At 40.3% G+C, this 25,039-nt stretch overlaps 2 protein-coding genes across 3 annotated transcripts in view; one reads left to right on the forward strand and one right to left on the reverse strand.

Moving 5' to 3' along the window:
• Nucleotides 1-8,414, forward strand: part of LOC132992070 (uncharacterized) — a 30,316-nt gene extending 21,902 nt beyond the window's left edge. Inside the window, exons 3-5 of one of the 2 annotated variants that reach the window (XM_061061203.1) lie at nucleotides 7,190-7,330; nucleotides 7,476-7,537; nucleotides 7,646-8,414. In XM_061061203.1, coding sequence (XP_060917186.1) covers nucleotides 7,190-7,330; nucleotides 7,476-7,537; nucleotides 7,646-7,705 — 263 coding nt within the window. In that variant the 3' untranslated portion in view covers nucleotides 7,706-8,414. Of the gene's footprint in view, nucleotides 1-7,189; nucleotides 7,331-7,475 lie in introns of both variants that reach the window. The other variant, XM_061061184.1, reaches the window with a different exon arrangement.
• A 1,172-nt stretch (nucleotides 8,415-9,586) lies between these two features.
• Nucleotides 9,587-23,961, reverse strand: LOC132992082 (stromal interaction molecule 2-like). Its single transcript, XM_061061212.1, has 12 exons — nucleotides 23,203-23,961; nucleotides 19,975-20,105; nucleotides 17,559-17,670; nucleotides 16,480-16,591; nucleotides 16,226-16,341; nucleotides 14,930-15,107; nucleotides 14,659-14,836; nucleotides 14,368-14,529; nucleotides 14,155-14,255; nucleotides 13,809-14,062; nucleotides 12,685-12,877; nucleotides 9,587-12,566 (listed from the first exon to the last, which is right to left on the reverse strand). Exons 1-12 carry the CDS (start codon nucleotides 23,324-23,326, stop codon nucleotides 11,048-11,050), a joined length of 3,180 nt encoding a protein of 1,059 aa, XP_060917195.1. The 5' UTR covers nucleotides 23,327-23,961; the 3' UTR covers nucleotides 9,587-11,047.
• Nucleotides 23,962-25,039: the final 1,078 nt, after the last annotated feature.

A 25,039-nucleotide genomic window follows, 5' to 3' on the forward strand; every position in this document is an offset into this window, starting at 1 on the left:
TTTTGTTCTATTGTTTTTACTGATTGATTCTAAACAATCTGAACAATAAAGTCTATTGTATCCTAAAACTTCAAATAACAGCCCGGGCTTTTATTTCCTCCAGTCTATAAAATGAATCTGCCTTTATTTGGGACAGTTAGAGACGGGCTCGAAATCATTTTCAAATATAACTCGTGCACAGCGAAGACGGAAAAGATTACGACATTTACACCAGAAAGAATATTTACCGTAATCATCACGAGAAAACAAGACACAATATGTTTGAGAAAACTTCCAAAAAGTACTCATTAATGCGGGAAACGAGAGTAAAAAAAATATTGATAAGATAAGATACTCTATTGTCCCCTCGGGGAAATTTCCCTTGGACTCTGTCCGGCTGCAATTTACAAGTAATACAAAATACGATTCCACAGAATAAAAAAAAATCTGCAACTGCAGGCAGTTTGCAGCAGCAAAGGGAGATGTATGATGTGTGTCAGCTTAGGGCTTCCGTAGAAACCTCTTGAGCTGTGGTGAGGTTTTTTTTCTTTTTAAAGCAGCAGCATTTTACACTTTTTTTCGACCTCCGTTTTTTGGAAATAATTGCATTTAAGGATCTAGAAAGCAGCAACACATTGAATGTGATTCATTATTATTTAAATTTGTTCAAATACTTAATCAGTCAAAGAATAAACCTGTTTCAATGTTTGCTTCATGTACTGATATGACATTTAAAATGGACAAATTGTATCAATGAGAAAAAAATAAAGAATTACAATAATTTTAAAATGATAATGTAACAAAGATGAACTCTCTCTCTAAGGATGTTCTCCATATATTTTTATCATATATGTTATGTATTTTATATTGAAGGGACACGCATTAGAAATTAGCATTAGCTATAAATACTGCTGTGAAGTGCATTTGAAAATTGTCCTTCAGTTCTCCATGTATACCGCATCTGTCCCTGCATAATAAACCAGAGAAAAGAAGAATTCAAACTTTGTAGTGATGGTGAAAATATTTTCAAAATGGCTGCAGGAGTCAAAGCAAAGTGTGATCTGTCTCTGCAGCAGCTGACGTCAGTGGGGTGTCCTGGATGATGACGTTGACTCCAGCCATCACCATTCTCTCCTCCTTCATCTCCTTAGTGTTGGTGTTTCACTTCAGTCAGAGAACAGGTACCTGAAGCCTCGTCTTCTTCTTCTTCTTCTTCTCTTCTTTTCATGTTAAAGTCGTTAAAGATCACGATGCATGCACACAATGTAATGTGTGAAGTTGGGATCTGCTTAGCAATGGCGTTGAATTCTTTCTGCAGAATCTCCAGTGGTGAAGGAAAGAACTGACACCAGAGAAATATCAGCTCAGGTAACAAACACAGTATAATTTATCATTATTCCTTTGATTGCAGTAATACATTTTACGATATAACAACAGAGCACAAGACGCATCATAATAATAACTCAAAGTAAGACATGTTTTGTCTCTGTCCAGGATGAAGACATGTGTTTAACACGAGTCGTGTTCCGGCTGCAGGATGGACAAACACACCAGTAAACTGCAGACGAAGCTCAAGAGCACGTTGACTTCTTCTATTCTTGTTTTGATTGTTTTTCTCACAGGTAATATGTAATGAGCTATCAGGTCATAATAGTTAGTTTCTGTCCATGTTGACTGATGTAGATTAGTTCTGGGCAATAAAAATGGTCACATTTTATTAGTTGCATACATTTTCATCCCAGTATTATGGGTAAAGTTTGCATTGCAACAAGCACACATCGGACATGTTGCTGCAGGAGCTGGGGATTGAACACCAAACTTTCCGGGTGAGAGACGACCGACTCCACCAACTGAGCCACGATTGTTAATGCGGGAAACCAGATAAGACTTGTGTAAATCAGTGTACTTCTTGTGATGACAGATACAACAGAAAACTCAAAGTACTTGGTCTTTTTCGATTCTCTGATTTTTGGAAATTTTCAAAATCCAAAACAAAAAACGCCAGCCAGAATTTACATTTTTAGACACTTCAAATCCACCATTCAACTTCCCAAATCTGGATTTTGGATCATCCGAGGAATTCTTAAGTCCTGACTATACCCGAGAGACCTCAAGTGTTGAAAAATGTCAGAAGAAAGGGCAGAAAAAACTGCAATTCCTCTAGTGTCCACTTGAGTCTGGCTGCTAAAGCTCCTTAAGTCATATACACACACAGTTGTTGTTAAAATGCCTTTATTGACGGGAGAACTAAATATTTTTATGGGTGACCTCACTAAGACTACGTCCTTGTTTTATACAGTCTATGTGTATACCCAGTGGTTGCAAATATCCAGAGAGAGCATGTGCTAAGATCTATGAACCACATTGGTTACGGGCTTCCTGCTCAACTTACAACATATTCAAATTCATCTTAGTGGGGCACCGGTGGCTGATTGGCTGGTTTGCACGCCCCATGTAAAGAGGCTGTCGTCCACGCTACCGTCCTGCTTGTCATTCCCCTCTCTCTCTCTTTCTTTCTGTCTGACCTTGATAACTCTATCCACTGTCCTGTCTCTCCAATAAAGGCACAAAAAGCCCAAAAATTATACACTGCAATTCAGATTATTGTACATATATTGAATGCTGAATTCTTTTATATTTTTAAATTAGCATTGTTAGATTTAAAAATCGGATCTCATCTCACTGTTACTGTTTGATGAAACAACCTTAAAGATGTTATTTTGATTTAAAATTGAATGATGAGCACAAAAACTTTAACGTCAAGCAAGAAGATACGTTGCTTCTAATTTATCTAATTTCGTATTTTCCTCCATGTGGTAAAAGGGACAAAAGTTTTAATCTTATAATTTTCTCTGTACGTCATCAGATCATTATTGTTTTTTTCATTTTTCCTATTGACGTACAGAGAATCCTGTGATCATATTTTATGTAATAAATCAGAGCAATCCATTTGTAAGGCAGAGTTTTGACTGACCATTCAAAGACTTCTGACACTGGAAAGAGTGATGATTATCCTCAGTGATCATTTCTTTCTGTTCTCTCCACTATCCTTTGTGTTTGAAATCAGCTATCAGTTTCACGATTGTGCAATGAAGTAAACCACTACAACGCCCAGGGGTCCGAGAGTTCGTTTGAACAGGAAACCCACAGAGACAACAAAGAGCTGCAGAGCCTGACATGCAGACAAACGGAAGCTGCAGCTCAGTGTCCTGCAGAAGATTTCAGTGCACAACATCTCTGTGGTCAGTCTAAAAATAACTCAGAGGTTGAGAACGAGGCCAGAGTTGTTCTTTTTATTTTTTTATTTTACAATTTTGCTCAATTGAAATTGAAATGATCCTAAAGTCGAATACATTTACCTGCTAAATTGTTCAAACATTGAGGCTGTGGTGCAAATCACCGCTGCCTCAGTACTCACTGTGATCAGCTGCCGACTCCTCTCCTGACCTCTAGTGGACATGAGAGGTATCAAACAAATCAAAAGGGAAACATGAAGAAGTTTGTCCTGAGTTTTTTTTTTATGTCCACTAGTCCCAACAACTTTTCTTTGTTGTATCTGATTTTTTTAATATCAACTCTGACCACTTGACCTTCATAATATGTATTAATAATGCAATGCACTGACTCCATTTTTGAATTAAAGAAAGTCATTTTAAGCAAACAAACTGAATCTGAAGCTCACTGTTTTCAAATAATTTTCAGCTTTGCATCCACTGGGTGATGTCACTGAGACTATGTCCATGTTTAAAAGAGAGTCTATATGCTTTTCCCGTACATTGTATGAGGGCTTTTGTAGTTTATTGATAAGAATATTCAGGTATTTAATTGGGCTGCAGGGTGGTGCAGTGGTTAGCGGTGTATCCTCACTGCGAGTAGACTCCTGGTTCGAAACCCTCTTAGACAGGAGCCTCTCTGTGGAGCTAACATGTTCTCCTCGTGCACGCATGCATTCACTCTGGGTACTCCGGCTTCCTCCCACAGTCCAAAGACATGCTCGTTAGGTTAATTGGTTACTCTAAAAATTGCCCGTAAGTAACAATGTTAGTGTGGCTGAATGTCTGTCTATAAATCAGTCCTGTGATTGACAGGTGATCAGTTCAGGGTGTACCCCCGCCTCTCGTCCAATGACAGCTGGGATCAGCTCCAGCACCCCACGACCCCAAACAGGAAAAGCGATAAAGATAATGGATGGCTGTCTTTAATTGCAAAAAAAAAAATGCACTGTAAAGATTAACCTTTTGAAAGTAATATAATATAATATTTATAATAACTTTATTTGTAGATCATCTTTTTAAAGGAGACATATTATGAAATATCAACTTTTACAGTGTAACACATATTTAAGTAACCTGAGTGTCTACCGACCCACAACATGTGAAATAAACCCATCCAGTCCTTTGTTTGTGGTCTGCATAAGTCTTACAACACAGAGAAAAATGCTCCGTTTCAAATGTGCTCTCCTTGTGACGTCACAGTGGGATTCTGGTAAAAAAAAAATTCCCTCCCCTCCCCTGGTAGCTCCACCCATTGACTCCACCCCCAGCTTAGAACAAAACTTTTGCACAGGTCTAACATTTTTATTCTCTCTACAGAGGAGTGATGTCTACGGGGAAAACTCAGGGGGGGTCATTGCATTTAAAGAGACACACACACCAAAACAGAGCGTTCTGAGAGAGCTGGTTTATACAGGGTCACAAACCTCCTCTGGTGCTTGATTTATGTTATATTTTGAACAAAGCACAGCACAGATGTTTCATTTAAGACCACAGGGGACTGTTTGAAAAGGTGGAGAAGGGGGAAAATATGTCCTCTTTAAAACAAAGTTAACAAAAAATGTTTGCATAAAACATCAAGCAAAAACACAAGCCGTTCATAAAAACAAATACAAACTCTAGCTGGCTCCTTTGTTGGATGTGCGAACACAGTGGGTGTGTTCTGACCTTTACTTTGTTCACACCTTCCTATTGCATTACACCAACAGAAAAAAAGCATCTTTAGCTAGAGCCACCAGTCACCAGCCACCACATACACTTCCTTTCATGGAACTGCCTTTCAGGTCTTTCTGCAAAAAGAGCAGTGAGTGAAAACCACATTTTGCTTTTTCTTTAAAAACCCGTCTGCAGGTCAACATCACACAATGGACTGGCTGACTATTGCTCACATTGTTCTCCTGATTTTTGGTAAAAACTTAATTTCACTTTGTTTTTGGGTGAGATGCATTTAGTCCGCGTTACACTGGACACATTTCAACCGTGTGTGTGTGGCTGTTTTTGCATTGCAGGAGTCGCTTCGTTCAGCCATGATGGGATTTCTGCATCATTGATGGAGGTGACAGTCAGACCAGGAGACAATATCACGCTCTACTGTGACTGCAAGTTGTCCCCTGGAGTCTACATCATTTGGTACAGGAACTGTTCTCATGAGAACCAGCCTTCTCTTGTTCTTAAACTTAAATACAATGCATGGAAAGACACCAGCAGTGTGCACGGCGTTTTGCAACCTCTCCCTCGTTTTCATTTCGTGAAGAACAAGTCTACTGACTCCTATGACCTGCTGATCATGAATGTTACAGGCTCTGATGAGGGTCTCTACTACTGCGGAACTGAGCGGTTCAAGGTGCTGGCAGAGGAAAAAATCACGACTGTGTATGTTTACAGATATGGCAACATGACAACACGGGTGCTACTTGGTAAGTATTCTGCTCTGACTTCTATCCTGGGTTGTGTTTATGTGGGATGATTTGTTGAAATACAATATGCATACATTTAAAATAACGAATATCAAAAGGTAAAGCTCCTCTGGTTATGAAACAGACTGTCATTAATACTGACTCATAAGACCTGCAGAAACAAAAGAGACAACAAGCCAAGGTTGGGGATAACAGGGGAAAGCTTTCTGGGGCCCAGTCACATGGGGAGCGCCAACCTCCATGGGCGCAAAAATGTTTTAACTGTTACGTTATGTCAGAATAGCTATTCCAGGATATGCACATAGTAAGCATGCCAAAGAAGAAAGAAGAAGAAAAGGAGGGAGCTGGCTTGGGCATTTTTTATCCCCAACAAGAACTTGTTAAACTTATTTTAGTTTAGGCTCCAGAGGCTGATGGGAGCCAGGCAGAGAGAGCTAATGTAACGTAACCGGACTGATAGCATGTGCATACTTTGAATTAAAATCATATCCTGCACGGTTCAATTCACTGGGCCTTTAAGGGGCCCAGCCATTTCTGCGGGGCGGGCCTGCAACCAGCAACAACATTGTTGAAACTTTTACAGGAGAAGCACTGCAGCATGCAACTTCCTTTGTAAAAAAAAAAAAAAAGAATGAATGGAACTCTTGAAATGAAAAATCTTATTTAAGTTTCTTATGAGAGATTTAAACTTCTAGTCCTAAAATAATTTCAACTTCCAGCTTTTATCTTTATTTTTCTTCTTATTTAGTCAACTGCAAAGTACAGTGTACAGAAAGTACACTGTAACAGGATGTGGCGACAGAGCTCTCCTGCCGAGCAGCTAAAGTGTAAAGTTGTTAACAGTGGGTAACTTTGAGCTACTTTATCAGAGGCCCGTTGAGCATTCGATGAGCCCGATTCACACCACTGTTTCATTTCACAATGTTAATGTCCCTGTGATGTTTCCCCTTCATTAAGAATATTGCAGAGGTGTAATATGCTGAAGAAGTGAAAGAAGGGATCCCCCTCTCTTCTGAGATAGTAACAGAAGCAGTACAGGGACGAGACGGGATCAGCTGAGCCAACAGGAGAGCCCAGTGATGTGTGTTTGTGTGTGTATGTGGCGCTCCGTCAACGCTTTAATGAAATTGGAATTCGCAGACAATAGAGCCATAGGGAAATCAATATGAATGTCTAAAGGGATAAAGTGGGCGGAGCTTCATTATGGTCCTCTTGCTCTCTGAAAAGGGCTATGGAAACAGACACAACTTTTAGTAATGCCACTCTGTCGGCTTTACTAAAGTTTAAGATTGATAAACTGATAGATAGGTTGAGTAATTCTGGGACCAAATAACAGAAACAGATGGTTTTAGTTCAGCGTTATTTATTGAATGGTACTTGAGGTGAAGGCAGAGATGGTTAGTTGAAGGGGTGGTGGATGGCACGAGCTGAGAACAGTTTAAAAACTAAGGCACATAAATTACCCAGAATGCTGTGATGCACACCATTGGTAAAACCAAATCCATTCTATATTTGATCTAGCCTCCAGTGACTCTGGTGACTCCATTGGTCCGCTCCATGTTGAGCCTGGTGTATCTTGGTTGATGGTGTTCAGTCCAGCCATCACGGTCCTCTCCACCTTCCTGTGCCTGACTTTTGTTTATCTCTGCAGTCAGAATGCAGGTAAATACACTACAATCACTTTTTACCTGTTAATTATAGACATTTTGAAACGTCTTAAATACAAATGAATCATATTTATTGTGATGGATCATTGAAAGAATTAAGTCGTTGTCTAACAAGAAACCTTTTATTTATGATTCTACAGATGAAAAAGATCAAATGACTGAGAGAAGACCTGACATGGGAGAGGAAAGTACAGTGAATCAGGTAAGGACTTTCTTGGATTTTCATGGTCTCAGAACCATTAGAGATCTTTGCAGCAGTAGAGACTCTGTACTAATGACACTCATGTTACTGTGTCTGATTACCTTTCAGGATGAAGACGCATGTTTCACCAGAGTTGTGTTCTTGGTTGCCGATGAGCGGAACAAATAGATTGGCTTTGACTGAGCGGACATCACACGAGCTCTACTTCAAACTTCACACAAAGTCTTTACCTCCGAGCTCGATTACACTTTTTGTGATGATTGTGATGTTTGTCCCTCGTTTACTAATAATAGTGATTTAAAATGTAATGATTATAATAATTAGTATGATGATGTCAATAATAATTTTCATTATTTTTATTATTTTTGTCATCAGCATCATCATTTTATTATTATCATTATTATGTATTTTTTACTAAAATTATTATGACAGGTTTCCGTACTGTTTTATTGTTTTTGTTGTTTTCTTTGACAAAGATTCAATGTTAAGTTTTTGTTTATGTAAAATAAAATGATGAACACTGCTGACTTTCACCACCCTGTTTATTCCCCTACAAAGTCAGTGAATGAGACAACAAAAGCAGATTTATGCAACAATTGTCTAAGACAAGGTATTTAATTTGTTATTCATGTTATCTTTAAACATTGAAACCAAACAAATGAAAAACATTTATTCAAATAAGTAACCTACACTTTAAAAAATCTACATTTAAGAACAATGTTGATTTAAATAAACTTCTTAGGGTACTGACTTTGTTCCTTTAAAGGTCACATATTATGTGCAATGCACGTTACCATGTTTCACTAACACTAACATGTGTCTCTATTCTGTCTACAAACCCCCGAGTGATGAGAAAAGTCCATCCTCTCCATCTTTTTTATTGCTCCACTTTTCAGAAAATGTGTGCTCAACAAGCCGTTTGGAGATTTTCGCTTCATGACATCACAAAGGGCAGTAACCCTTCCCCCAGGTGGGTGACACTCCCCCAACTAGGTGTTTGTTCTGCCCTCTGAGTCTGCCTTTCCACTGTAAAAAAAAATAGGGCTATGTGCAATAAAGCTCGCGCCCCATCCCCTTCCACAGAGGGCCGTGGTCTGACACTGAAAAGGACTTTAATATGTGACCTTTAAACAATTAAAGAAACATAGATCCTCCATTAACATTGACAATTTAAAGATTCATAGTATACATTGAAATGCACTCAATAAAAAATAATCTTTAAAATTACAGAAAACGATTTGACATAAAACTGTGGCTCTAAGATGTCTGTCCACAGGATCAGGACCATCAGTGACTTATTTTATTCAATAGGTGATGTCTTGAAAATTCCTTAATCTTTGGGCTATTTCTTTGTTACATGAGAATAAGTTGTTGAAAACCCTAAAGTGCATCCTCAAACAACACCACAGTGCTGTGTTGGCAGAACCATCTACTGAATGTTAAGAATGCCCAACTAAATGAAAACCTGAAAGCAACTTCAGTTACCGTAAAACTTCAAATAAAAGCCATCCCAATTTAAGGCATGGTCTCTTTTGCAATCCTGGTGTTCCTGCACATTTTGACGAATAAATGTAAACGTTTTAACATGTGCTTTAAATAACTAAAGACAGTGCAGCAGGATGACTGATGTGGGCTGTCTTACAATGCAAGAACAAATTAGTGATTTATAATTTAAATTGTTTATCAATAACCTGATTTTTTACACATATTCTTTCTGGTGTAGATTTATGATTTTATAGTCTTCCCCATCTTTGGCATGTCCCCTATTTATGCCTGTCCAAAATAAAGACAGGGTCATTTCATAGACTGATGTACTGAAGCCCGTGCTATTAATTGAAGTTTTAAAGTTTGCAATCAAGTGAGTCAGGGAACATAATCACAAGTTTACATCGTGTCGGATTCAGCAACATCTACAGATGTTACACACATTAAAAGTGCATTCAAACTTCCAATTGTTCTGGAGATAAATAAAATGTTGGACTCCTAAAAACTTGGTTTGAAACCCAAAAGTTAATCCTGAGTTACTAGTGAAAGTCAAATCATCTAAATCTAAGTCTTAAGCTTAAGTTAAAAACAGCTTGATGCTAAGTATTTTTAATGAAAAGTCAGAAAAAGAAAAATATCTGAAGCTAATCTGCTTCATCAGGACTGTTAAACTGTGGTAATTTCATAATCAAACAACGCCACTTTGTCAATTGAATACTCTTTTCAAATGTTGTTAAATCCTGATCATGCATGGAAATATAATATATTCCCGACATTATGAAGCCCAACAACTTCTGACCAGAAAGAAACAGAGCAAAACATGAATCCAGAGACCTATCACGAAATGATTAATATAGCGCTAATCATTGCAAAAACATTAACATAAAGGACACATATTTCATTATAAGCATATTGACATATTTTAACTTAACCTTAAAAGATCAAACAAATGACGATGTGTGCAGCTTCTAAATCAAGTTCAAGCATTGTCTCTGCTTTAGGGAAATTAAAAATCAAGTCGGCTACCAAAAATAGGCAAAACTACAAGAAATCTACATCTAAAACCACATTTGGTATCAACTAATAATCTCAATAAGACTTAAGAGGAGAAAAGAAAGCAGCTTCAAATATAAAATAAGTTTTGTAAAAACTACCAAACTCTCTACTCAGATCACCCTATTCAAGCAACAGAGGGTATAATAAAGCCCACTGGCAAGTGCATTTAGGGTGTTTCAGTCCAGCATCTGCTATTTTAAATGGCTCACATCTGGGCCCAATGCATGACACAAGTTGCAAAGGGGTTGTCTTCGGGCTCCAAAATATTAAAATGTGTGTTTTGGGTTTAACAGGAATCGAACCATTTACCGTCATCTCCAATTCTCTTTCAAAGCCAGGCACACCTGCAGGCATTTTGTTTCTCTTTACACGAGACATTTCTTTGGTTATTCTTTATAAGACCAGCTTCAGGTCACTCCCACTCATTTAAATTCTCCCATTTTACAGTGTGCCTTCCTTTGGACAGTGGCAATTGAAGTTACATTTGAGGCTCATAATAAATTTATCACTTAGTCTGGTGCGAGTGTGCAAATGTGTGAGTTTCTGAGCAAGAGCAAGCATCAGCAAGAAAGCTCACAGCGGAAAGCCTGGCGGCAGTCTTAGGCTGGGGTTTTTAGCATGTGTAGGGCTTAAGCAGGAATTCACCTGAGGGGAAGTAGACTTGGGTAGCAGCAGTCAGCGTGTACTTGCCTTCTGGCATCCACAGAGCAGGCACAATGCAATAAGAAATATGACGACGTCAGGAGATGTGCAAAATAAGAGCTCTGTGTGTCCCAGGCCTCCATCCCAACCAACAACTCCAGGGATAGGAATAATGCTGGCACAATCACTTTCTGCTGCTTCTGGACGATGGTGAACCACCATTGATCCTGACCACATCTCATTCTCCAAATGCCCATGCAAGCACAGGTGGGCGCAAGTACTTACATAATATAGGGCTTTTTGGTTCAATTTAATAAAAGCAAAGTGTCAGAGTTTCTGAAGACCACTTTGAAGCTTCTCTGGACTTGACTCGTGTTTCTTTTTGAATAGATTTTTAAGCCGTAAGGATTTCTTGCTCTTTTCTTTATCCTTGTGCTTCTCATCTCCAGTTTCATGTGGTGACGCAGGAGTCTGGATAGCACTCCTTGTAGGATGTGGATCCACCTCTGCATGCAGTCTGCTCTGGGGCAGGTTAGGTGTTGAAGCAGAGAGGCCGGTTGGGGTTGAAGCCATGGAGCTGCAGGACTTCTCAAGGATTCCATCATAAACAAGCTGGCTCAATGGGCCAACAGTAATGAGGTCTGATGATGACCTCCATGGCACCTGGGAGGCAACCGTAAGGTCTGGCTGTTCAATGGGACCTTGGAGCGAGCTTAATTCAGATGCTCCCATATCCTCCCTCATTACGTGTTGTCTTTGCATTTCAACTGGGACATCAGCTCTTTCCCAGAAAACCTTTCCCGAGGAGGTGTCTGTGGAGCTGTCACTGTCGTTTCTTGTCAGTCTTGGTATTCTCCGTCTTACAGAACCAACAGACATCTCAAGATCATCTCTCAGTATCCTCCTGCTTGTTGATGGTTCCAATCCAAACCCTTGCTTCTCTGTTGATGATAGGCTATCCATTAGTGATTCAAATTTATCTCTGTGTAACATCTTAAAGGAAGCAGTATCTGTACCATACTCCTCCAGCTCTTCTCTGGATATCTTTCTGGATGGTATTCTGGAAGACTCCGCCATGTTGTCCATTCCTGAAGCTCTCACCGACGAATCAAGCTGGCATTCGCCTTTATTCCATGCAAGCTTTCTAGAGCCTGTGTCTATGGACATTCCCATTGAATCCCTTGTACTCCTTCTGGATACCAAGTCAAACGGATAGTCAATATCATCCCGTATCATCTTTCTTGAAGCACTGTCCATTGAAGACCCCATCATATCTCTTGATATCTTCCTAGGTGCCAAATCTGTTTTCGATTCTATTTCATTCCAAATAATCTTCCTCACATCCATAGGTAAATCGCTCCTTTCTCGATATACACTCCTTGAGGCAGTGTCCTTCAATTCCCCTGTCGCATCTCTCTCTACTTTCCTGGTTGGAAATTCTGCATCCAACTCATTGGAAAGGCACTTTCTAACTGTAACGTTCAATGGAACTTCACTCCTTTCTCTGGATATCTTTCTTGATGTAGCCTCCATCAAAGACTCTTCTTGGGGATGGTAAAATGAAGGCGTTTCCAAAGAAGCATCAAACAGCTGGTCTTTTGCCATTTTCCTGCCGGAAACATCTACAGAAGCTTCAAGCTCTTCCATATACATTTTGCAAACCGGAGATTCAACAACAGCTTCTGCTTCTTTACCCAAAGTCTTCATAATGGAGCAGTCTGGAAGCATCTCAGTTTCATCATGATAAAGCTTTTGGGAAGAACTGTCAACAGTGAGAGTAGGTAATATTTTGATCAGGGGAGATGGAGTCCTATATTCTGAGTCTGAAAACCTCTCCTCCGAGTCTCTATTAGAGAGAAAAGAGAGAAAGGAAAGGACAAAAAAAGAACAAAGAGAGGAAGACATGAGTGGTTGGCATTTGTTAAATTAAACTGGGCTATTAAATTTGTCGGCAGGAGACATACTGTTTCTTGAGAGTTTTAAAGAAGTGGCCTTGTTCTTCATCAAGACACGGATAAGGGGCTCGGCTGGGGATGAGAAGGTCAGGGTCCTGAGAGATTATGGCGATCTGTGGCTGAGTGACCACACCGGGACGGCGTGACCGACATATGGTGGATCCCTGTGTTCTAGGAGAGCGTTTCAGTGGTTGAACTGGAACTGGAGGAAGGCCAAAGATAAACAAATCAGCACAACTGTTCAGCCCATACATACCAGGCAATTGTTTGTGGTAACAGTTAGAGGTGTACCCTATATGTGTATTCATTACGGTTCAGTTTATGCAGTCAAATGAAAAATTCATCTGAAGGGAGAATAAAGACAGCCACATACTGCAGTGTCCACAACCCAATCCAGGTTGCAGTAATGCTGGTAACTGTTTGCTTGCACTGCTGTACTCCAAAATAAATAAGATATACCTAGAATTATGTAGCTTTTTCCCTGTTCTACCAGACTCATATGGAACAATGACCCAAAAACAGAGATACAAACTGAACCATTACTACTGTGAACCATTACTGTAGACCCTTGTAACAATAAATGTGTCTTACTAGGGAAAGGCTGGTAGTACTAGAAACTAGATGTGCCAAATTTGTTTTGGCACCTGTGAAATAAGTTGTGAAAAACGCTTGGTAACTTAGCAACTACTCTCAGGTCTTGTTTATATTCTGCTGCAATAAGTGAGCTAACCCCAAACAAGCTAGCTGTGTAGAAAATGCTAGCCCTATTCAGTCAAAATAAGTTTTTAAGGTTATTTTAGTTTCCTCTGCACTGTTTCTGAAATTTGAAAGGGAAAGATAATATAGAAAAAAAAACTCTTCCAGCTGGCTAGCATACTTTGTACTAACTAGCATCCAGTAAATGTTCAGGAAGAAAGATTGGACTAACAGGACATTAAGTTCAAACTGTTTTTTATCAAGAGGCATTTTTGCCTTTGACTACTGGTTGTAACATCATGTGTCGTTTTCTGTGTAAAAAACAATTAGTTATGTCAAGGACTCACCATATTTGAACATGATTTAATACTATTTGGACACCAATGGATATCAACAGTTAAAGAAAGAATCAATAATTAATTGTAAATTGTATTTACCTGGCATCTGTGGTAATATTGGAGAAGTAGGATCTTCTAACAGATCCTCTATAGATCCATGGATAGAGCTATGGCATGAACAAGGTGGTTGGAGCACTCGAGGTAATGGAAGAGCAACTGGTTCTGTGTAGAGTTTAGCTGTGAGGTTTGCTAGACCAGGATTCCTAATAATGGGGAAGCCACAGAGACGCTCCATCTGCGACCACCGATGAAGGCGCTCACGTAGACAGGCTGTTACCTCAGACAAGGCATTCCTTTAGGAGATACAAAGACCTTTATGACATATGTTGCACTCTTTCTGTGAGTCGCACACAAACCTTGCATAAGTAGTTTTTTTGCGACTCACTTTGCCTCCAAGATCTTTTGGTCAACTTGGTCTAGAGATGAGCTATGGGCTACATGGAGAGTCCCAAGCACAGAACTCCTCTTCTTCTTGATCCTCTCTGCCTGCAAACAGGTATAGGTGCTGGTGAGTTGCAATTACTTGCTCATGTTTTCATTGCAGTCACTCTTATTACCACTATTGTGATTGTCATATGTCTCCACTTTCATCAATTACCTCTTCCTTGGCAGTGGCAAGTTGTAGTTCTGCACCATGCCGCTTGACATTGTAGTACTGAACCTCTACCTCGTGGGTCAGCTGCAGCCACTGTTGAAGTGCTTCTGAGGCAGTCCAGCTGGCATTCACATCCTTTTCTGCTTGCTTAAGTGCACCAAGGACCTGAGGGGATGGCATCAGTCAATGTTACAGATCAATTTGACATCCTTAAAACATTCCAAAGCTTGACAAAAATCGTGTGCAACTTTTGTGAAGCTGCATCCTCCATTTGTATGGTAGTAGTCAATCTACCTGCTCTAGTTCTTCCTCTGCAAATCGAAGGCGGCTGAGTTCGCTGACAGCTCCTTGCCTCAGCCTGTGCAAACGATGAGCCTCCTCCTGCGCCCCCATGATCTCATCCCTCATCTTTTCCTCCAGGTTCTGTTTCTCCTCTGCAACATTTCGCTTTTCTTCCTGGGCTCGCTCCAGCCTGAGAAAGTGAAATAATGTAAGTGCGTTCCAACAAAACAAAGACAACTCAATAATGTACAGAGGGAAAGAGTTGCTATTTTTTAATACTTACTGTTCCTGTAGGTCTAAGAGACTCTGTTCAGCCCTCTGCAGACTTTCCAAATCTTTTATCATCCTCGATACGTGGATTTTGCTGGCTTTGTTTTGGGCCTGGGCAAACCAGCAGCCTCCAATTCCCATTACCACTGATACAATCAGCAGCAGGTCCTTCATGTAGTTATGAGGGGGACCTATAGTGGAATAGAAGTTCATGGTTATTTATTTTGGATGGACTAGCATTGTATCATAGGGGCCTGTATCCACTAATTACTTTTTTGTACTGGCTGTGCTCACAATCTCAATTTCAGGGAGCTTCACACCATGATTTACTGTTGCTAGGTCATGAAAATTGGCTCACTGCACTTCTATTTACCTCAGTAGTAACTGCAAGGTTTGTTTTAAGATGGTTTGTATGCTTATAATATGCTGCTATGGAAATTCCACCACAAAAACACAAAAATGTAAAGGATTTGTGTCCTGTCATATACAGCAGCTGTAGAAAACCTGGAAATTGTACCCTCGAAAAGACAAGTCAGATTTGTTTTTCCTCCATCATTCTTGTTGACAAAGTTGATATCAGAAGTCCTGCCCCTTCCTGATTGGATTTCTTTTCTCTTGGTCAGGGAGAAGTGACATTGACAAGCACGACGGTGTTCATAAAGTTGAACTATTTTCAACTGAGAGCACTGTGAGCGCAGCAACAAAGAACAGCTAATGTCCGGGGTGCTCTTGTGCTAAGGCTGCTGAGCACTGAAAACACTAAACTACATTTGTTGTGTGTAGAAAAATTGGTATAAAAATCTGTGTTAGCGGACAGTATAAAATAAAATGACAAACCAACTGGATCTGATTGGGATGCCATATTGGCACTTCCCTTTGGAGGATTTCTTGACAGGTTTAACTCCAAGGAGACCCTGCTGAGACCCAATATCTCACTGGAGGGATTATATATCCATCTGGCCTGGGAATCCAAGGGATCCCCCAGGGCTAACTGGGAAATTATGCTGCCGAGACGGAAATCTAGGCTGACTTTCTTGGCCTAATTCAACCACAACCTAGCTCTACATGAGCCAAAAATGACTGAACATAAAAAAAAACTATGCCTCTGAATTACGAGGCTCAAATTACATCTCCTCTCTTTTTGGACCCCTCATAACTTGAAAGTACTAAATGTGCCACACAAGAGCTCATCTGGGTAAGAGATTGGGTGCATGTCAGTAGCTGTCCATCAACTACAGAAAAAAATGTAGTTGTAATTAAAAGACATTGAACAAGGACATTAGAGTAAGTAATGAGGATTTGGTCTTACGTGTAGGTGGTCCAAACAGAACAACATCCAAAGCTTTGATGTTGAGTTTCTGCTTATCCCTCTGGTCCTGAACCCTCAGCTGTCCACTCAGGAATGAAGGCTCATTAGCTGCAATCCTGCACACAGATGTAATAGGCAGCTCAGTGTGTTGATTTGAACAACAGCTGAATTGTTTGAACAGTGGCTCACTTTAACAACAGCACACAAGAGAATAGGTCTCCATTGACTTTAACACTGTCATTGGATATTCTCACCTTGGAAGTGTGTTTCCATTGACCTTAAAATCTTTGAAGTTCCTCTCATATTGTGGCAACTCAACAAACTCCTTCAGCCAGCGAAGCACGTCATCTTGAGTCCAGTTGTGTACTAGGAAGTTATAGAAGAAGAAAAGAAGGTTAAACAAAGAAGAGCTGTAAACCTTTGGTTTAGACACACACTTACTCTTTCTCCCTCTGTCTTTATCCCCATACAAACTAACAGAGACAGACAGTGCACCAACATAGACTGTAAAGAAACATGGACTTGGTCTCAGTGAAGTCACCCATTGGGTTTTATAGAGTTGTTTTGAAGCCCAACGATGGCTGAGGCCATATTGGAAATGCTATTATAGGGACATCCAAAAGGTCTCCTATGCAGAGTTCTTCTTTTTCAAAACACAGAGGCACGAAGAAGGGAAACCGACCTTCTCTAAGTCTAACAGTGCAGACACACACCCAAACTCACCCAGACACACACACACTTGAGATGTTTCTTCACTGTTGGGAAATGCAAGTTTCATCAACAGCCCACGGATCCATTTCTTAGCTTTCTGTTGGTGCATTTCATTTGATCTTGGAAGTCAAAAATTCAGAGCTGCCAACCTTATACTTAATCAGGAACGCCCCCCTGAAGTCGGAATTCGGACTTCGAAACTTTCAGTAGCCCGAGCTTCAATCCAACATGGCTGCTACGTGCATCAACAGTAATGTTACCCATTACCCATAGTATCGTGCAAGTTCTGTCTGTGGACATGTCATGTTATTTTAGTGCACAAACTATCCCGTAGTGTGTCGTTATGACCAGGTATAAGTTAACAAAACAAAGGTACTCCTGGAGGCTTCCATGTTGCTTGCCCGACTTGTTGCCAATTTGCAACTGAAGCGCGGTTGACTCAGGTGTGACGTCATTCCCAGCTTTGAGTTCAGAGATTAATGGACTGCACCAACAGGTTTAAAGATACAGATACTCCAGGCTTTGGGATAAGTGATGAAAAAGGATCAATTTCAGCCTCTGATAGTTTTGAGAGCTCATCTCACACCCACAAACACACGGAAACACACACACAAAGAAACACCTTCAGACGACTTCCAGCCCCTCCAGAGCTCCTCAACCGTGATGTGCTGGTCTTCCCTGTGCAAGTTGCTGTGTTTGTTGGTCTGTTGCAGCTTCATGTCTTCAATGATGAACTGCAAAGAAATAGAGGGACAGGAGGAAGAGGTGAACAAGTTATTGGTAAGGCAAAGCAAGGCAAGTTTATTTATAGAGCACATTTCAACAACAAGGCAATTCAAAGTGCTTCACACAAGACATTAAAATCATTATGACAGAGGAAAGAAAAGAAACATTAAAATAGAACATTTAAAAATCACTGAAATTATTCAATCTGAACATGTGTTCAAATAAAAAGAATTCAAATGAAATTAATTGAAATAAATAAAGTAAAAATATAAAAAGAGTTAAAAGTTACAGTGCAGAGTTCAAATTTAAAATCTTAATAAAATTGTTTAATAAAAGGCAGCTGTAAACAGGTGTGTCTTCAACGAGTAGCGAGTTTGGGGTCGAAGCACCTATAGACTCAGACTCTCAACCTTTCAGCCTAAAATAAAGTGGGTGTTATGTTCTTGGAATTCAACCCAGGAAAAAGGAGGGGGTGTTTTGAGACTTCATTTATTTGGGATGCACCCAGAAGCAAGCTTGTGTATCACAAACTTCGGCGATTACTTGTGTGTGTGAGTGAGTGTGTTGTTGCTATCTTGGAATGTGTTCTTGGCCGTAAACGGAGGCTTCATAAGATGGCTGGAGGAATCTTGGGGTTATGTGCTGATCAGCCCCAGCCTGTCCCCTCCCGTCTCTATGGCTACCGCAACTTGAGCCCCTGGATACTGTGTCCCTGAACTACATTCTAAACGGCCAAGGCATTCTAGAATTCTGGATTTAATACCAATGTCACACACACTCTTTGAAAAAAAAATACTTCAAACTTTACTTTAAAAAAAAAAAACATAAAACAAAATTCCAAAAATGCCTTCCCTGCCGCAAATATGTCTTTAAGCACAAGGGCAGAGCGATATGTAGGGATGAAAGACACCTCTCAATCAGTGGTGGCCATGACGTTTTTGACTGGGGTGGCCAAACGAGGGCACTGACTTATGCAGGGGTGGCCTGACGTTTTTTGTGCACACACAAGTGAATAGCATTTATTTACCATTTCCATCTTCACTTATTATATTTATATTGTTAATATTAAAGTGACAAACTTATGTTATATTCCTGTTTAGGGTTTCTTAACTGTAAAATAAATATCCTAGGGGTGTCCCTGACTAAGGATTTACATAGTCAAATCTGATTGGTCTGATTTTGCCTGTAGTCAACTGATCATTGAATGTGTTTTCTTTTTTGTTTTTTTTTATCCAAACACATGTCCAGACATCCATAAAGATTCACGGATTGATTCAAATTTGACTGACTTCCCACTGCATTTTCTGTAATAAGAATTTTTTTTTCAACTGCGATAGCTACATCAAAATGACGGCTTCACTCTGACAGTTCGAATGACACCTAATTTGGCAAATTAAGACAATAGACTGTAAAATACTAATAGAAGAAGCCTGAGTGACGTCACCAATCTGTTACTACAAGGGGCTTTTGTCCCGTCAAAGGTGGTCTCCATGATGGAAATCCTTTCTCAGCCTTAGTTTCAGTCAACCCAACAACAGGCTGAGAGCTGGAGCTGAGGCGGGTTTTAAGCCTCTTGACAAACTACATTCAAAGTATTGATAAGTCATTATTTATTATAGACTATGGAGAAAACAGGCAAATCTTTGTGAATTAGACACTTAGCTCCCTCATACAGCTGTGATGGAATTGGCAGTGGGACGAGGCTCTTTCGAATTAATCGTTGAATATTCTTCAAGGACTCAGAAAGCTATAAGTCTAAAGATGTGTGTCCAATGTCCCAATTAATAGAACTGAGAAAAATAAATTTGCCAAATTGAAAAGCAAAGAAAGCCACGTGCAGCATTGGTGATAATTGGTGCTCTATAAAATAAAAGTTAGATACTTGTATCAAGTTTTGCACTATTTATAGTGATTTGTTTTATGTAATTCATTTGTACAAATCAGTGAATTTGAACAGGGATATTTCCTCTTTGTATTTTCATAATGTACCAAGTGTCAATCTCCTCAGGTTTGTTGAGAAATCTCAAATTAGTAGCTGAAGAAAAAAGGAAGAAAGATTCATTCAACATTAAGACTTAAGTAACACTCTTATGTATGACTATGAAGGTCACCACAAACCAAGTTTGTCACAGAGCCAGAAGTGAAGTTATACCGGTGCTATCATTAGTAGCACTTGACTCTCCTGCCAGCCAGCACACCTGTTGGTCGACTGCTTTTCCCCTTTCTGTCTTTCATGCAATAAACAAACATACACACAAACCACATCAGCTTCAATAAATGGGTGAATATTTCATGAAGTGTGAACTTTGTACCTCCTTACTCTCCTCCACTTCGATCTCGCCATCTTGGTCATCGTCAATCTTCTGATGGATAGTGCGCAGGGCCTCCAGGCTGAAGCGGTCAGCCTCGCTCATACACGGGGGATACACCACCATGCAGGGGTCTGCATGAGACAGGACGGCAAAGATATTAGAGCAATCTTTATTTCACTCAACTTACCCATGGAGTGGTATCCATGGTACAAACAGCTTCCTGTGATCTCAACATCAAGAATTTTGATGTTTGTTGATGAACTCATAAAAGAAATAGCTTTGTCTCGACCGCCATCAGTGAGATTAACAATCATTACAATATACCTCTGATGTTAGAGAAGCAACTTTCTGCAGTTTAATTGGACTTTTAATGGATTTCTGCTGATTGTTGTTTCCTTTACCTTGTTTGAACTGAGAGCACATTTCTATCTTGTTTTTATTTACCATGTCTTCACTTTTTGATGGTATATTCTTATTTAATCTCACTTAATCTCTATTAAGTGATCTTTCATCTTTATCTTGTCTTTTGGATTATCTTTTAAGTATTGAGCACTGGTGTCACTTTACCTGTTGATTGTGAAGGGAGGCCAACTCACTCACTGTAAACCAAATCTACCTTTACAAATAGTCAAACCAATCACAGGACAACCAACAGGGTAAAACCAATCCTACCTTTAAAAGCAGATAGGAAATTATCATGTTATTGCGTCTTTCTTTTATCTTTTTCACTGCTGTGATAGCGTTAGCTTGTTTACCGCCTTCTTGGCTTTGGTAAACTACACCTACACTACATGATGACACACTGGTTTCTGTCATCTATCGAGCTGAGTCAGAGTCCGCTTTTGTCTCTATGACTCTAGTTTTGGTTTTTCAAGGAGCTGCAGGGACTTGGGGTCAAAGGTCTGCTAGCAAAACCACTATCTAAGCAAGCTCCTGTGACAGTTCTATCTCCTCTCCCACGATGTGGGAGCAAAGCTACGGGAAAGAGTGACTTCAGGGTCAAAGGTTAAGTCTCATCTCTTATGTAAATCATACAAATGGTTTCCAAAATAGTGGCATGATTCACCTCATGGGTAGTTTCTTGTGTGGTGCAAATCCTCTTGCAGCCAGTCTGCACGCAGGACCAAATGTATTCTGGTGTAAGATAATCCTATGACTCACTCAGGCCTCTTTACTGCTAGAAAACCAAATGTGTTTGGAGAAGGCTTCTCCGGATCCAGAACGAAGAACGCAAAGTAAACATCGGCCTGACGTATAAATTAGATGACAGATGTCACATGTTTGCTGAGGGATTATAATATAAAGATTAAGTATAAGAAAACACTTGCATCAACTCCAAACATTAGGTTTCCCCAAATGTATCCCAAAGCCAGGAGCTGTATCTGTATACCTACAGAAAGTAAAGACTTGGATCTGTAGGCTGTTGATGAGACATTTCCCAACAGTGAAGAGACACCTCGTATGAGTTATCAAATATCAGTGGTGCATGCAAAGTCTAGCTGAAGAGTGTGTGTGTGTGTGTATAGTGTGTATCAGTGTTGATGTCCCAATAGAGCCTCCACCTTTGACCTGAGTTTAACCCTCTCCACAGGTGAGCTGATGCTATTGGGGTACTGGGCTAAAGGGCTGAAGCACAGAGCAGATGGCATCTGCTGGTTATTGTGGTCAAACTGTCAGAATAAAAACCCTTTGAATGTCCTGAAGGTTTTTTGGAAGCAAATTCATAAAACTCCAAACTACAATTATGCCTTAGATTTAAAAAAATTAAAAACCATTGTTTTCCTATGGTACAGTGCGCTTGTCGAGTTCTTCTAGCGGTTTTTGGGCATGCATAAAAGTAAAAAAAATGTCAACTTCTCAGCTCGCAGAGTTCATCCATGTCACTTTTAGCCGATCAAATAAAGTAGGAGTTCTTAAATCCTGTTTCTCCATCCTCGTTTAGCAGCAAAGCAATGGTAAGAGCTTTACGTTTGCTCAAATCCATTTTTTCCCACTTATTTTATTTGGTGGTCCGTATGCCCACGTAGCCCTGCTCCACAGGCGCTCCCAGCTGTTTTTTCTCTAGGCCCATATAAGTCATGCCCCTTATTATGCATAACTCCTATCCTTCTCAAAATCAAATTAAAAAAAATAATGTACCAATAAAGTAATTAGTATTTTATACCAAATTCGTTTGTAAAAGCAGGCTATAAACATGTTTATTTCTGCTGTTAAAATGGACATTTTAACATTGGTGTCTATGTGACTTCCAGGGCTTTTGCAGCCACACTCTAGTGGACATTTAAGGAACTGCAATTTATAGCACTTTAGTATTTAAAGAGACAGGTGTGTTAATGTTTTAACAGACAATCCTTCCTGGTTCTAAAACACCATAAAAGTTGCCATAAAAACACCAAATGAAGAGGAGTCATAGAAATTCATGATGAATACGTAGGGTGACCATACGACCTGGATTAGACTGGGGCCGTCTTGTTTTTAAGCTCTGTGTCCCGAGTCCCCACAAATATCTATAAAACACTGATATGTCCCGGTTTTGAAAAGTCTGGATAAATGTCAATCAACGTCATTGCCAAGGCTGTTGTTGTTTTAACCAATAGAGAAACAGCACTAATGCACCACGAGTCAAAGTTTAATACTGATTTGTCTGTATGTGTGTCAATCAATCTAGTGGTTGCGGCTGCCACTTAGCTAGATCGCTCATCATGCTAACAGGACCTGCTGAGTAACGACAGGTAGGCTAGCTGTCATGCTGAAAAAAGGAAGTCAGCATTTTCCTACAGTCTTCGGCAGAACTACAGCTTACTTCAAAAAGTTTTAGGCAATGAATGTGATACGTTTTGGACACACTCCCAAGTGTCCATTTTCAGTCGCCCACAGTGGAAATGTCGACATACAGAGCCATAGTATAACGAGCTAACGCAAACGGTGGATACAGGCCGGTGACAAACTTTAACGGGCTGCTCGGGAGGGCACCTTGTGGGACCAGTGCAGGTCGATACATGTGGGGACGGTAAAATTAAAGAGTCCCGATTTGGAGGCTTGAAAATACGGTCAGCCTATGAATACATGGAAACTGAAGCATCAAACAGCAGTCTATTGCCATTTGAGAAGGTCTGGATAGGATGTTTTTTTTCATCATACAGGTGGGAGATAATATCTAGCTTCTCTATTTGATTAAGTCTTCCTTTCTCATGTTTCGACACCTCATGCAGCCGCACACAAGCCTACCAGTCGGGTCGTAAGCAGCGCCCCCTCCGGGAAAGCTGAAACCCTGGAAGTCCACGGCGCCCTGCGCTGCCACGAGGAGCGCAGCTGGGAAAACGAGGAGCAGCAGAAGGGACAGAGGCAACATCTCAGATTGATCGATAATACCCTCGTCCACGAGTTTGGAAATTCAAACAAAACAGATGAAGCAGGGGACATGTGCCGCACCGCGTCCTGGGACCGGAGTGTCAGTCTGGGCAAAGTGTTAAGCGATCTGTTGCTATTATGGGTACAGCCAAAACGAGATGTGATAGCCTTCTGATGATTCACTTCAGAAATGAGGCAAGCGGTGGGATATATAGCCCGCTAGTGCAGCTCTGTAATGTGTGAAGGCAAACAAAATCTCTAGAACGTTGGCATCCACAAAAAAAGAAACCTCCTATAGGAAGTAGTATTCCGAAAAAATGGCAAAATTATAAATCCACTTCAGGCCAAATAAAAAGTAGATTTAAAAAAGCCTTCTGGTTCATCCATAGCTGACAAAAAAAAATCCAGTGTTTAAACCACGGGCTCAGCAGAAGATCTCCAGAAACAATTCTAGGAGCGCCTGGAGACCCCCAAGATGGTGGTTAAATAGAAAAGCAACATGTAGACCTTGAATCCAACTTGTTTCCAGTTGGAGCTTGTTTTGTCTCTGCTTCTGGTTTCTTTATAATTTGTCTACTGCTCTGTTTTCTTCTCTGTCACCACTTTCCCAACAGCCAAAGACGTCGAGGTGTGACGTTCTTACTGGGAACTGACTGTGTCTCTCTCTCTCTCTCTCTCTCTCCCTCTCCCCCTCCCTCTCTCTTTCTCTCTCTCTAGCAACAGGGATTTAACATTGCTATTCTTCCAATCAATGAGCCAGTGACCTCTATATGCTGATTTTGGATAAGCTTATAGTCTATCATTTCTAACAAACCTGAGCTCATTATGAATAACATTGACCTGGCAACAGTGGCAGAAAAAAACACAGTCTTTCAGCAGGCAGAAACCTGGAGTAGAACCAGACTTATTGGTGTTCAGGCGTCTGCAACCGGATCAATTAAAGCCCCCTTTAAACCTCACTATGGGAAGAATTAGGCGTATTTATTCCAGGAATAGTGTGTCATATGGCAAGTCATGGCCAGGCAGTCTGGGTCAGACAGTTGTATACTTGTTCACAGGTCTTCCAGCTATGCAGCGGGACTTAGTAATTGTTTGTCCACCTGTTCACGGGCTGTCCAATGATGTCTAAATGTGGCTTACAGTTTCCTTAACATGCATGAACAGAAAAGGGTAATAAAAAAAAAAAAAAGAAGAAGCAGTGTGGCCCATCTTTATCTTTTAGTGGAAATGTCAAAGAGTGTGACAGACACAAACAGACCAAAGGATTGCACATGCATGCAAGAAACCCACACTCACACAAACACACACACAGCAAGAGTGACAGTGTCAGGTTTCATTCCAGCAATTTGGCTTTCAGTTTAAAAATAGAGGGGCAGATTTCGACCTCTACCCTGTGGGGCATGCTCAAGTAAATGGCATGTATCCAATAAGAGCTCTGCGAGGATCTGAGTCAGAATACAGCATAAAGTGTAAATCAAGTCCTGAAGCTTCATTCATATGAGGCTCATTAATAATGAAGCAATATTCAATACCAAACTCCATGACATGAACAGATACAAAAGGTTTTCCACAAGTCACTTTAGGCTTAAAAGGAGGGTCAGTTGTTGAGCTATGATGATTTTTTTTTTCGTAGTAAATTCTGTTTTTTACACGACACAAACATGACCTGTGGACAAACATTAGCGGAGAGATGACAGAGTGGGGCTGCTACACA

This window comes from Labrus mixtus, chromosome 2 (assembly GCF_963584025.1).
Source record: "Labrus mixtus chromosome 2, fLabMix1.1, whole genome shotgun sequence".
NCBI classification, from domain to species: Eukaryota; Metazoa; Chordata; class Actinopteri; order Labriformes; family Labridae; genus Labrus; species Labrus mixtus.

Bases quoted from the DNA above. Each gene is read 5' to 3' on its own strand.
- LOC132992082 (XM_061061212.1), bottom strand. From the start codon at position 23,326: ATGTTGCCTCTGTCCCTTCTGCTGCTCCTCGTTTTCCCAGCTGCGCTC. The intron at 16,592-17,558 runs GTGTTTCTTTGT...ATAACTTCCTAG, and splicing joins GGGCTGGAAGTCGTCTGAAG to TACACAACTGGACTCAAGAT. The intron at 12,878-13,808 runs GTAAATACAATT...GCCTTCCTCCAG, and splicing joins AATATTACCACAGATGCCAG to TTCCAGTTCAACCACTGAAA.